This window comes from Phaseolus vulgaris, chromosome 3 (assembly GCF_000499845.2).
Source record: "Phaseolus vulgaris cultivar G19833 chromosome 3, P. vulgaris v2.0, whole genome shotgun sequence".
Classification (NCBI taxonomy): domain Eukaryota; kingdom Viridiplantae; phylum Streptophyta; class Magnoliopsida; order Fabales; family Fabaceae; genus Phaseolus; species Phaseolus vulgaris.
In genome coordinates, this window is record NC_023757.2 from 40,416,650 (window position 1) to 40,431,471 (window position 14,822).

Genomic DNA, 14,822 nt, shown 5'->3' on the forward strand with positions numbered 1-14,822 from the left:
CGAAGAGGTGAAACTGATATTTTTATGTAGTTGTCAAATAACATTAATACAAAGTTGAAAAAGAGAAACACATTAGGTAGCTAAGAGATAGAAAAGTTGAAAAGATTGTGAAGATTGAAAAGAAGCAGAGGTGAAGGTATCTAGAAGAGAAAGAGATGGAATAAAAAGTGGGGCAATTAAGTTTAGGCATTGAAGCATAAGAATTGCATATTTAAGGTGGGGAAGGCCTTAAGAGTATCCTAAAGTGGTAGTGGTCCAACCCTACAACTTCCTTTCAAACTTATTAAAACTTTTACCAACCAAGAAGGGTTCCAAAACATTAATATGCATGCATACCTAGTTTTGTTCACACCAATTTCAACTCAAACTAATTTTCTCGAAAGGAAGATAAAATGAGAGTTAATAAAATTATGTTAATATTCCACTATACAACAACTTTTTAATGCAAATCATTTTATTTTAAATTCACCTCTTTTTTTCAATTACTTATTATTTCTAAAAATAGTGAAGTTGCTGGATTAAATCAACTCATTATGAAGTAAACTTTAAACCTAACTCAATCCCATAGAATCGATTCATAGAATTTTATTTATATAAAATGAAATATACTTATCGATTCATAGATCTACGACATTTATGAGAATTTTCGATATTTATGAGAATTTTCGATTTTCATAGCATTTTTCGTTACCGCATTATATTATATGTACTTTAATATACTTTTGAGTGGATTCTTTTTTATTGAGCAGTGGCATAATTTTATCTTCCGGAGGAGAAAATAAAGTAAAGAATTTTTCTTAAACCAGGGCATTATTTTACGGTGAGAAATGAGAATAATAAATATGTACATCTTTCAATTTTATTTAAATGATTGAAAATGAAAAAAATGTACAATTTTATAGAACATAAGTATGCAACCGTTAAATAGTTTTTAACTTTGACTATATATTACAATAATATCACTTAATTTTAAGTGCTAGGAAGTATTTTTGGCAACTTGACCAGATATACATTTTATATCTTCTTCTTCCCATTATTACGATGAATTTGATTATTCTTTTACTATTTAATAATTTTATTATAACATATCTTGTTAATTATTTAATATGTAATTTATGTATTGTTTTTAAAACGGTCAAAATGCTATACATGTTTCTAGTCAGTGAAGATACTTTCCTGTTCAGCATACAACAGAAGGAAAAGCACCAGGACTAAAATAATGGCAGAAAATTATTTCTTACTCCCACACTTTATGGATAATTTAGTGGTGTTTTTCAAATAAAAAATGCTTTTTTTTATTAGACTTCTCAACATATAGAATTTAAATAGACACTTTATATTTTTGTCATTAGAAGATGGTTTTGTGGAGAAAGTTCATATTTTTTTTAATAAAAAAAAACTCACGTGATGGTTATTTTCATTTGATATGTCTTTGTATAGTTCTATGTTGAGATTGAAATGCGTGAATGGAGAATGGAGAATGGAGAATGGAAAATGGAAAATGGAAAATACACCTGCGGTAACGAGAAAATGATTATTTTATTTTCCGTTCTGGTAGGTTTGGGGATATGATTAGGGTGTGGGTGTGGGTGTGGGGCAGTGTTTGCAGAAGAAGGAAAAACGTGGAGCATGTGGTTTCTCGTAACAGCAACTGGGATTGACCATCTCAATCAAACCATGCAATCCACCCAACATAACAATCTAGTCATTACAAACTTGTCGCATGATAAAACAATTTCCTTGATGCATATTATCATAAAAGGTCACATAATTGGAATCCTTAATTATACCCATGATGCGTTTTCTCTAGAAACAAAAGAATGGATGATAATAATAAGTTGACCACTCCCCGACAGGCGAAAGAAGCAGAAGAATTTTGAAGCAGAGAGGTTGTGTGGAACTGAAGTTGAATTTTGCCATTTTTTGTGGAAGTGAAAAAGTGGCGCTTGTTTATGAGGAGAGGACAAGGGAATAAAAGGTTGGGAAGCTGAATCAGGTAATGAACAAGGCCTCTTGTGTGGTACCTAAACAAAGGGTCTTATATTCTCTCCAGTTTTGTAGCCTGTACCACCTATTATGCATTTAAACCCATCTTTCATATTTAATGACCTATGCAGAGAAATAATGATGATTGCATCTTCTCTTATGGAACCCAATGACTGAGTGAACAACCCCTATGTCCTTTCAAATTCAAGAAAACTCTGGTATTTATGCTCTCTCAAGCCCAATTTCACTTTCATTGACAGCTTCTACCTGTCTTGTGCTGGGTAAGTCAGAGAATTAATGGGTCTTTAGATGCACTTCCAGGTGGTGTTGTGTGGTGAAGACATATCCCTATGGTCATTTAAGAGATTCTGAACATTTCCTTTCAGACCTTTATACATACATAACACATCATCACATACCATGTCTCTTCTCAATAACTCAACTGCTGCTGTTTTCAGGTGTCCATAAACGGATACTACTTCTTATTTTTAATCTCCTATTTAAGTCAGATACACATATACCCTTTCTTTGCTTTACCATTCCCATTATTCTTCTTCTTCTCCCTCTTCACAATGGAGCCATTCGCTGGAGAGGAATGTCACAGCAGTGAATCTGGATGGACCATGTATATTGGGTCCCCTATGGATGATGGTGGACATAGCGATGATGGCGACACCGACGAGGAAGGTATTCAAACTAATCCACAGAATGATGACGACGACGATGATCAAAGTGATGATTCTATGGCTTCTGATGCGTCTTCTGGGCCAAGTCATCTTGGGATTAATCATGGCTTTGCGGATTTCCATCGAGATGCTGAAGAGGAATACGATGCAGACAAGTATTGCTTAGAAAAGAAAGCAAATAAAACCACCCAAGCCAAGCAAATGGAAGGAAAAAAGGTGGAAAAGAAAGGGATGTTATTCGTTGATAGCAAAGATAAGTCTCCAGTTCAGGGCTGTGGCAAGGTTAGAAACTTTGTTGGGAAAAGGAAATAGGCCTCTTTTCCTGCTCCACACCTTGTTTATTTGTTGCTTAGGTTTTCTTTTGAACTAAATAATTTATATTACTGATTTCATTAGTGATGGCCATTAACTACAGCATGCAAGGATTTAAGGCTAATGATGCATATATCTGGTTATTTTCCAAAATATTTTTCAGATATGTACTGGTATGTTCCTGTGTTTGTATGCTGTGAGGCATTATTCATGTTTAGACTTTGATATTCGCAAAAACAACACATGGGTAGAGCATCTCCATCCAATTGCATGAGATTCCACCTAGTTGCAGTGAATTCAATAGTTTTTATCGCTTTTGGTTTGTTGATTTAGTCAAGAAAGCAGCTTGAAGGGAAATGTTTTCTCAAGAAACAAGAAATCTTCATCCATTCATCTTCAAAGCATGACAAGACTTCTATCCACGATTATGGCTATTTATTAATTCATGTCATTGCTCAGCAACAGTCTGTAGTTATTCATCCATACCAATGTTAAAAAAAAGTTTATAGCTATGAAAGTGTGAACTAATGGGTACACAACCTCAGATAGCTTTAAGTGAAATTTCCTGTTTATATTAATAGTACCATTTTAACTGAATTTGTTTAATTAACGTGCATTTTCAAAGTAAATAGGTTTCACTTTGAAATTTATTAATATATTGACATATCATCATTTGTTAGATTTAATGGTGCGTGTCTCACTTTATTTTCTTAATTTCATAAATTTAATCTTCTGTATTTTAATTTTTCAAATGGAGACAACAGTAAAATTGAATACGGAAAATTGAATGTTTAGAGTTTCTCCTATCTTAATCATAGAAATTAAATATGTCATATACAACAAGTTCAACCTAACAAAGTACATTAAATTTATTATTCACTTGTAACCTCTTATGCCAGGACCATCTTCTTTGCTATCAAGACTAATGCTTTTCCATGAAACAATAACCACAATCCCTACCAATTGTGTAATTATTGATCAAACCAAGCTTAACTTATCAACCCTAAAACTTAATTAACTTTTGATCATGAACTATACACTAATGGCGTCCCTCTCTCAGCATGAAACACAATTTGTCATCAAGTATAATTATGTACAAGGTTTTGTTTGAATTTTGATGACTTGGATAAAGGTACAAAGTGTTTTTATAGTTATATATATTCTGAAATCTCCTATTTGTATGAATCTCAGAGAGCTTGTACAAGAGAGTATAATAATAATAAACTTTTATTAACTATTATTGATAATTTTTGTGATATAACTATTATTATAGATTTATATTCCATACAGTAAGTATTATTTGTTTTGGTATGAATTATAAATATAGTAAATTAGTTGTAACTATACTAATGTGAAGTTTTTAAAATTTTATATAGTTGTTTGAAAAGAAAATTTGGAATAAGAAAAGATTAGGAATGTGGAAATGAAATGTATGTGCTAAGTTCGAAAACTTAGATTCTTTATGTAATATAAATTATTAATAAATATATATTATTTATGTATCATTTATATTTTTTTCCTTTTAATAATATTTTTACGTGATGTCAAATAATTATTGTTATTTGAAGTCTTGTTATTTGAGTAGGATGATAATAGTCTCGACTTGACTTGTATGTTAACAAAATGTGATGACTTGTATGTTAACAAAATGTGAAGCTGTTTGACTTATGTTAACAAAATGTGAAGGTGTTTTGACGTATGTAAACAAAATGTGAAGTTGTTTTGACGTACCTTATGTTAACAAAATGTGATGGGAAGTTAGATACTTTTGTTTTCAATTTTCAAATTGAAGGACATCAATTACCACATTATAAATGTGACTTCATCAATATAATTTAAAAATTATTCTATTTTATTAAAAAAACTATTTCCTTTTATAATTGTTTAATAGTTGTAATTTAATGTAGACATATCAGCACTTTTTATCTGATTTAATTTTGTATAATTGTAAATTGCTTCAGTAGTCCGAGATTTAATTTTTTTTATAACTAATAAAATAATAATAATCAAATAACCTGTTCGGTTTTATATAATTGTAAATTGGTGGACTGGTCCGAGATTTAAATTTTTTATATAACTAATAAAAGAATAATAATCAAATCACAGTATCTAATAAAAAAACAAGTAACGATATTTGGTAGAAGAAATTTTGATAGCCTTTTAGGATTATGTTAAAGAATTAAAATTTCAGTAAAAATCAGCATTTTAAAAAGAGTTCTGAAATGAATCCAAGATTTGTGTAGATGTGTGTGAAGGGCATAGGTGTCCTTTACTTATTGTATCAGAAGCCTCATAAACAGAGAAATGCTTGGAGTAAATAGAATGCTACTTTGACATGATGAATGGTAGCATTATGTTATGGTATGCAGAACATGATGACATGTGACTTAAGTGGTGCTAGGTAGGAGCTACCTACTGGGTTCCACCATTAATATTTGCGACTGTGTCATTCTAAAGAAGAAGGTTAACCCAAATCATGCACATGCTTTCAAGACAAAGTCGCTTTCCATTTGGATATGAAAAAAACATATCCCCAAAGTAAAATTGCATTTATAAGAGCGTTAGGAACTTTGTTTACACTTTCCAATGTTAAAAAATGAAATTACTAAAACTTTTACTTATTATGTAATACCAAAATATTTTTAAATAAAAATTAATAAATATTTTTTAATTATATTAATTGAAATTATTTTAGAATTCCTTTTTAATGAATTAAACTATAATAAAATAAAATAAAATAAAATAAAATAAAATAATGATTTTCTTTAGCATTACTTTCCCAGACAAACAGGCAAATTTGCTGGCTTCTTTTTTCCCTCACTTTTTGCCGCAGTGAAGCGGCAAAGTGTCACGGAAATGTCACGCGGTCGCATTGCCGTCCACCGCTTGCGCTATGCCTACGCCGCATCATCGTCAATCACCGCATCCTCATCTGCTGTTACACGCTTTCAGTTCCAATGTCCTCAACAATATCTCACGCGCGCATCCCTCCCCTTCCACTTCCACTCTCGTTATTCTTCGTCTGTCCCCAAACAAGCCTTACACGGTGGCGTCGAGAATTATCCGAGTGGAGACTTTGATTTCAAGCCCCTCGCTGGCTGGAAAAAATTCATCGTCAAGCTCAAGATGCTAACGGCCTTACCCTGGCACCGGCTCCGATACGGCACCGTTTTGACAATCAAGTTGCGCGGCCAGGTTTCACTCTCTCACCCTCGCTTTTCGCTTTTCGCTTATTACTTCTCACTCACGCTATTGTTATGTAATAACTACCTTTTCTGTTCGCGTGGTTCTTCACTTTAGATATCGGATCAGCTCAAGAGTAGGTTCTCTCGGGGATTATCTCTGCCTCAAATCTGTGATAATTTCTTGAAGGCAGCCTATGATCCTCGAATTTCCGGTATCTATCTCCACATTGATATTTTAAATTGCGGCTGGGCCAAGGTTGAAGAAATTCGAAGGCACATCTTCAATTTCAGAAAATCAGGTGTGTAAAATTACTGTTCTGGTGGGAAAAAAATGTAGGAACACGTATGATTTACGTATAACTATTTTTTTAGTGCTACTTACTGTTTTACAATCTTATTTTATACGCCAGGGTCAAGTGAATAGGTTATGATGATATACTGATTGCCAGTTTATGTGGCTTTTAATAAACTATTTTATTTGCTTAAGTGTGATTTTTTTTTTCAGTAAGTTGTTAAAGTGGCAACTAGTTACCGTTTTTCTGTTGCCTGGCTCAGTATGTTTTCTCTACTACAATAGAACACTGATGTGTTTGATTTTCTGAAGCTATGCAACTGAAGTTTATGCACCTCGAGTTAGGATGTATTTGAGTAATAAGTATACCTAAGTGCTTATTCAGTAAACTTTTATCATGCGAGGGCTTAATTGTGTTTGTTAAACTAGCTGAAGCTTATAAACTGTGACTTAGGAGCTGAAAAGCTGAAAGTTAGGGCTTAATTGAATTGAAAGTGTTTGGTAAAAAATGACATAAAAGAATATATTTAGTTATTTGAGGTAAAAAGAGATTTCAAATAAATTATTGTGAATAAATTTTTTAAAAAAAGGTTAGTAGCTTATAAGCTAGCTAAATTTCGCGAGCTGCTTGAAGTAGCTTGTGTAATCTAGAAATTACTAAAATAAACTCGTGTACAAGCAAACTTTGGATTGAAGTAGCTTATAATCTAGTCAAAGCAGCTTATAAGTTAGTCAAAGCATTTATAAGTTATTAGAGTGCGTTACCAAACACATCTATTATAAATTTTGACCATGAGACTCATTGGAATAAGCTGAGAAGAGCTTATCTGATAAACTACACATGAAGCTCACTGAACTATTTTCTTAGGCACAAATGTACTCCCTATAAAATCTCTTCCAAATGCTTTGTAAATATGGTTATTGGTGATACTAAATATGTACAGTGTTATGAATCATGTAATATTTTGGTCTATAAGCTCTGATCTTTGCTAGTTACGGGCAGCTTTGATAGTTCATGTTGCTTGTAGGAAAATTTATTGTGGCTTATGTCCCTTCATGTCGAGAAAAAGAATATTATATTGCAAGTGCGTGTGAAGAAATATATGCCCCTCCAAGTGCTTATTTTTCTTTGTTTGGATTGACTGTTCAAGCTCCATTCTTCAGAGGTAAGCTGATTCTGCTTTTCCCTGCATTATTTTTTTGAGCTAATGTTCTCCTTTTAGCTCTTGGTGCACTCTAATAAATTAATTAATGAAAGTTTTAAAACTTTTGGCACGTTAATTATTCAGATGTATGTTTTTCTGACTTCAGCTCATGCTAAATATTCAGATGTATGCACATTTCTCAAATCAAATAGACCCTTAAGTTCTTTGATGACTATAGTTAGCCTAAAACTAATTATTTATGTTAATTATTAATTCTCTTAGGTGTTTTGGAGAATCTTGGAATTGAACCAGAAGTGGAAAGGATTGGCAAGTACAAAAGTGTAGGAGATCAACTTACCCGTAGGACCATGTCTGAAGATCATCATGAGATGCTTACTGCATTGCTTGACAATATCTATACACATTGGCTGGACAATGTCTCTGCTGCTAGAGGTGCAAGTGTATTTAAAGACCTAATTGAAACGTGAATCAATAAATTAACTTTTGAGTTTCTGCATATTCTATACAGGAAAGAAAAGAGAAGATATTGAGAACTTCATAAATAAAGGTGTTTATCAAGTAGAGACACTTAAAGAAGAGGGCTTCATATCAGACATAATCTATGATGACGAGGTATGATGAACTTTGGTGTTGTATGACCGATTACTTGCATCTGTCATGATTAATATAATCATATTGAGAGAGTATGACGGAATCTCATTTAATGGAAACCTTAGAAAAGGGGTTTTGTCCAGCTCCTTTAGAGTCTGTTGGTTTTATTTGCTTCTTCATTCAATTAAGTTGTGAAGCCTACTTCAGTCAATTAAGTTGTGAACCTACTTCAGTCGATTAACTTGTGAAGCCTACGTCATTCATATGTATTGTATTGATAATGAACATTGGTTAACAAAATGTTTTGAAGTATACTATCAAAGTGGACTAAAACTTAAAAGGATAATAAACAATAATTTTTTTGCAGGTTATCACTAGGTTGAAGGAGAGACTTCAAGGAAAAACAAAGAAAAATCTGCCTATGGTTGATTACAGGTATTTTTTCTTCTTCTAGGACCTCAAAAGTCTAATATGGTTTACATTGAAGTATTATATTTATTCAGAATAAAGTTTTCTACAAATCCTTAGTATGATAAAATTCTTTGTCTGACAGTTAAAATTTTTGTTCCTGGTTTCATTTTATTTTCGTTTTCAGGAATTTATATTGTTTGATGGCTGTAATAACTTCCACAATAAAATAATGTTGCCTTAATTTTTGAAAACATAGTTGTTTCTTTATTGTTTCCCTCTTATTGGGGATTAACTTAGAACCGTGCATTCCCCTCTTCCTCTACATCACGGGAAAGGTTTTATTTGATCTTAAGGTTTTGACTATGAGTAGTCAGAATCTGATTCCATTGATTTGAGTAAATAGCTAGGATCCATTGAAACTATTTGTGATGTAGGGGTTTGGCCTTGGGCTCTTCAACTAAGATAGCTAGCTTTTATGATGTGGTTCTCTTAAAGGTTCTTATCAATCGGTATTAGAGTCTTCCACCATGTACTGGTTGCAAATGAGCAGCCCAAGTGGTGATACTTACATTGCAATATAAGACTTACTATATTGCTTCTTGTTTCCCAACAGATTAATAATCTGAATAGATTTTTTTATAAATTAAAATATACCTTAAGACTCACATTAACCATATGTTGATATTTTCTTTCCTCAAATGCAGAAAATACTCTGGAGTTAGGAAATCAACTCTTGGACTATCAGATGGTAAAGACTTAATAGCCGTCATCCGAGCTTCGGGGAGTATTCGTCGTATTGAGAGTCCACTAGGTGCCCGTAGCTCAGGTATCATTGGAGAGAAGTTAATTGAGAAGATACGCAGTATACGAGGTACACTTAATCTTATAAAGTTACCTTCATTAATTTGATAATTTGTGGAATTTTACAAGGCTATTTTCATGGAGTATGGTATTTTTCGTTAGTGCTACATCATAGCTATTTTGGTCTGATTAGTCACATTATTAACAGTTGTCATGTCACTTTAACAAACTGCAACAACTATAGCCTCAAATGTTGTCATTCAGCTTGATTAAAAACCAAATTCTCAGTGATATTATTCTCTTTGATCTAATGATTTCAACGTCTTCCTTTTCCCTTATCCCTTGTCCATACTGCTAAAATCCATGTGATCTATTCTTATCATTGAATCATCTTAACTGGTTTCCTGTCATTTTTCTTTAATAAGTGGCATACTATTTTTTTTTATGTACAATCATTTTTGTATCTTGTGCTTTCTTATATGCATCTTAAGATTTTCATTTTTTGGTACTTCCAATGTATCTTTTTGCTGTGTCCCTTTAAATTTCAATTTACTAAAGTATAATTTATCGGATCATGTAACAATGAAAATTTCCCTTGAGCTTGGTAGACACATTGTGGTCACAAATAATCACTGGTATCTTTCATCAGTGTAATCTCCCAGCTTGTATATTGTGTGGCATTATTTTCTCCATTCATTTTGTAATATTGATATCTGATTCTTAAACATAGAAACTGGTGGTACAACTTCTCGAAATTTTATCTCCCAATAATTTATCTCTCTTTTACTTAGACTGGAATGCATATATTCTCTATCTTGCTCCTAATCAAACGAAAACCTTTCATTTTTATTCTTTTTTCTACAAATCTAAGTTTAGAGTTAACCTCTTTCCTTAATTCTTTAATTCCTTAACCCAAACTATATCATCCAAAAATATCTTATAGTTAGGGATACTATTTTGAATGTTCCTAACAAGCCCATCCAAGACTTTATGAATCGAGTAAAGTCTTGATGTAAATCAATCTTTACAGAATGGCCTTAGTCTTGCTTCTAGGAGCTCTCATACTAGTAGTTACTTAATTATGTGTATCGTGTAGCTTGGATGTTAGCCACACAAACACTTTTCTTTTCTAAACCCTCCACAACACTCATTTGACTCCTGATCATATGCATTTTACTAGTCAATCAAAGCTATATATGTAAGCATCTTTTTTTGTTTTTGTACTTTTCTATTAACACGGTTGAAGATGAATAACTTTTGTTGTAGATCTTCTTGGCATGAATCTAAATTGGTTCCTTGCAATCTTAATCTCTTCTTAGTCTATGTTCACTCACATTTTCTCATAATTTCATAGTGTGACTCTTAAGTTTGATCTCTTTTGTGATTTACAAATTCTGAACAACTTTCTTGTTCCTACTTATAAGAACCTAAGTGCTCTTCTTTTACTTATTTCACATTTTCATAGATCTTAAAATCTCATTAATTAACTTAGTAAGTCAAATGATACCCTATTTTCCTACGCATTTGCAAACTTAATAGGAACACCATTAGGATCAACAACCTCCCTATTTATCCATCCTCTTTAAAGACTTCTTTTACCTCTCCAACTTGAATTTATCAGTAGTAAACCAAAATTTGTTCTTTGTTTTGGATTAGTTATTCTTGCATATTACAAGTCAATCCTTATTTATTATTGAAAAACTGATAAAAGTAGTTTTTCAATCTTGATATTACATATATATATATATTATATTTTTCATTCTTTAACCCTAAATCTCGTAAAACTCTTAAAAAGCGAGTTTGCCTCAGTCACAGTTTTTCTGGTCTCATTTCTGTCTTTCTAATATCTCACCTAATTTCAGCATTATTGCATACATATATGGCCTTAAAACACTCATTTTTGTTTCTTACCTTTTTCTTGAATACTTACATTCCATCACCAAGATTGCTTGTCTTGGTTCAAGACCTGGCCTATTATTCCTTCCTGACTTTTGATTCATCCCAATTGAGGTTAGCACTACCTTATGATTCCCAATTACCTTCCTCCAATAATCCATTCTTAAAAGTAAATGTGGTCCTTTAGAAATATGGTTGTCCCCAAACATTAACAAATGATTGTACAAAAGAAACTGCAAGAACAAGCTCCGGGACTACTGCATTTTTAAGTTTTTCAACTAAATGGGTGTAAGCAATAGGGTTTCTGTCTCTAGACTTTGAAAAATGGTTGTTTAAAAGAATCTGTGAGAACAATCTTAGGGAATACACTTCTTTTAAGTTTTCACAACCAAATATGAGGCTTTAGAAGTATGGTTTCCTTCCTAAGTCTGATGTATTAATTTGACAGAATCCTTTTTGCTGGAGAAATAGTAGATAACAAATAAGATCTTCATCCTTAAGTTACATATGCAATGGGGGTTAATTATATTCATTTAGGTAACTTGAGTATTAAGCGGCAAGGTGCAACTGCCCTATTTGCTTGTAGGACCAAAATACAGGAATAACATTGGCTTTCATTTTTCATATATGATGCTGTTTGCCAAACATGAAACATGTGGATGATGATATTGATCTTTATTCTTTTTTGGTTATATATCTTTCATAGTTTGAGGTCACACTGTGCATTTTTTTTTTTGCTCAGAGTCAAATAAATACAAGGCTGCAATTATCCGAATTGACAGTCCAGGAGGGGATGCCCTTGCTTCTGATTTGTAAGTGCTGGTAGATTCCCCACTGTTCAAAATTCACTCTCTGTTAAACTGACATACAATAAGGTTGGTTGGATACATTTAAGAAAGATTTATACAACATCAGTAATACTTTTTAAAGAACCTGTACTATAATTTTTTCCTGAAGAATTTCTTTCAAATGATACTTTTAGTTTTTAGAGTAATTAAGAGAGCTTTAATGATATAGTGAAAATGGAAATACGTGTGATCTTTGTGATGAAATTATGATGCTAAAGGCAAGTATTTCGGTTTGATTGCTTGTTTACTAATAAATCTTTGGTGTCGTGATCTGCAGGATGTGGAGAGAAATCAGGCTTCTGGCTGCCTCAAAACCAGTCATTGCTTCAATGTCTGATGTTGCAGCAAGTGGAGGGTACTACATGGCAATGGGAGCAGGAGTTATTGTTGCAGAAAATCTTACCTTAACTGGTTCAATTGGAGTGGTCACAGGTGAACCTGGGTGTTTCAGTACGAGAAACAGGGGATGATAAATTTAACTGAAACTATTAATATAAATTTTAAGAATTATTACGAACCAACATATGCATGCTGGTATGTTTGACACTGCTGATCTCTTTGTTAAAAACTTAATTGGTATTCCTTAAATTTAGGAAACTAGTAATCTAGACACATAATCTATCGCTAGATGACTATACTGATTATTCCTATTTTTCCCTTTTAGTCAAATCTACTCAACTCTTGAAAATCAACTTCAAAGAGTATATATGCATCAATTTCTGTTAACTCCATACACAGTTGTCTATATGGCACATATGATAGCATTTTATGGAGAAAAATATAGCAGTTTGTAGTATTATTTGAATGGTAACTAATTTCAACCAAAGGAAATTTGAGCTGAAGCAAAAGTATTTGTTTGAGCTCTGAAGGGAAACATTGTAATTTTATGAACAATCAGCTCTCGAAACATTGTAATCTAGCAATTTGATTGTCAGAACAAATATTTTTGTAGGAAAGCTTAACCTTGGGAAACTCTATGAGAAGATTGGCTTCAACAAAGAAATTATATCAAGGGGTAGATATGCTGAGCTGCGAGCAGCTGAACAGCGTTCGTTTAGGTAATGGTATTTGTTCGTGTTCTGTTATTAAGATTCGAGAGCTGTGGAGAGTATTAACCAGTGCACTGTGCCATCTGATATTTAACTATAAGGCATTGTCTGTTTGAGAATGGAAGACATAATGTATCTGTTTTGAATAGTCTCCAGTGTAGTTCTAATAAGCCGATAATGAAATTCCATATTTGTGGCAGTATTTGAATCCAGCAAAAATCCTTTCATTCAGCCCAGTTTTGGGTTCAATGTACTCATTCTTTTAATTCAGTGATTAGGAAAGTTCCTTAATCAGTTATAGAGTGTGATGAACTATGTATAAAATCTGTCTTAGGATTCCACATGTATCAGTTGATACTGGTATCAATGACTTTAGGGGCGCAAATAGTTTAAATGTATGATGGAAACATGTAGAATTCTTTTTCAAGGACATGTAGTTGCCCTCGTTGTCATCAATGCAGTTGTGCCCCCAGTGTAAGGTTTTTTAATTAGAGCAAGCGGATTATGGCAAAAGAAGATAAATACACAGAACATTCATGCTGCTTCTATCCTCTAGGCACTACAGGTGGTGCTGGAATATAATTTTACTAATAATGATTTTAACATAGGTTTTCGTTTTATATAGCCTGTTTGTCGTCATTATTGCCTTGCTTTTTAGCTGCCACTTATGTTGCTTAATCACTTACTTTTGGTTGATTCGAGGGTTGTACTCATGATCATCCTCTCTCTCTTTCTCTGCTACATACAGACCAGATGAAGCAGAGCTATTTTCCAGGTCTGCTCAGCATGCTTATAAACAATTTCGAGATAAAGCAGCCTTTTCTCGATCTATGACTGTATGCTTTAAATTAAATAATCTACTTTGCTGGCTTTCTGTTCATCTTTGTAAATCCAAGTTACCATAACTACTCTGTTACTAGGTAGACAAGATGGAAGAGGTTGCGCAGGGGAGGGTTTGGACTGGCAAGGATGCAGCTTCTCATGGTTTGATTGATGCTATTGGTGGACTTTCTCGAGCTGTTGCCATAGCAAAATTGAAGGCCGGTATACCTCAAGATAGACAGGTTGGTTTTGATAATGTCTTCGTTTTTAGATGGGGTATGCTTTACACTTCATTTCAAGACAATTTTATTTTTATGCTTGATCTATGTTAGGTTACTGTTGTGGAGCTCTCAAGACCCAGCCCTTCTCTACCCGAGATTTTGAGTGGTCTAGGTAATTCTCTCGTTGGAGTTGACAGAACTTTAAACGAATTACTAGAGGACTTGACATTTTCTCATGGAGTCCAAGCACGGATGGACGGAATCATGTTTGAGAAATTGGAAGGATATCCATACGCCAATCCTATTTTGGCATTGATAAAAGATTATCTCAGTTCCCTTTAGTTGTTACGTATAAGTAATACTCCTGTTTGTGTTTTTCATTGTATAGTGAGGTATTCATGGACTTCTCCTGTTATTTACAAGAGAGATAGAAAGAAATGTAGGTATGATACGTAGTACCATGTAATAAAAAGAAATAGAGAGAATAAGTGTGAAATAAGCGTTTGACATGTGTTTTATATATAATCACTTTGAGAAGAATACCTCATTCCGATGA

General features: G+C 33.0%; 2 protein-coding genes across 2 annotated transcripts; both read left to right on the forward strand.

The window, feature by feature from the left end:
* The first annotated feature begins 2,421 nt into the window (after nucleotides 1-2,421).
* Nucleotides 2,422-3,292, forward strand: LOC137805926 (protein SOB FIVE-LIKE 1). The gene has a single exon (XM_068605801.1). The coding sequence runs from the start codon at nucleotides 2,559-2,561 to the stop codon at nucleotides 2,982-2,984; it is 426 nt and encodes a 141-aa protein (XP_068461902.1). The 5' UTR covers nucleotides 2,422-2,558; the 3' UTR covers nucleotides 2,985-3,292.
* Nucleotides 3,293-5,741: 2,449 nt separating this feature from the next.
* LOC137807687 (serine protease SPPA, chloroplastic-like) lies at nucleotides 5,742-14,822 on the forward strand. Its single transcript, XM_068608446.1, has 13 exons — nucleotides 5,742-6,179; nucleotides 6,285-6,468; nucleotides 7,490-7,627; nucleotides 7,889-8,059; nucleotides 8,136-8,239; nucleotides 8,586-8,653; nucleotides 9,334-9,500; nucleotides 12,069-12,138; nucleotides 12,452-12,606; nucleotides 13,127-13,232; nucleotides 13,972-14,059; nucleotides 14,144-14,287; nucleotides 14,378-14,822. The coding sequence occupies exons 1-13, from the start codon at nucleotides 5,841-5,843 to the stop codon at nucleotides 14,606-14,608; spliced, it is 1,965 nt and encodes a 654-aa protein (XP_068464547.1). The 5' UTR covers nucleotides 5,742-5,840; the 3' UTR covers nucleotides 14,609-14,822.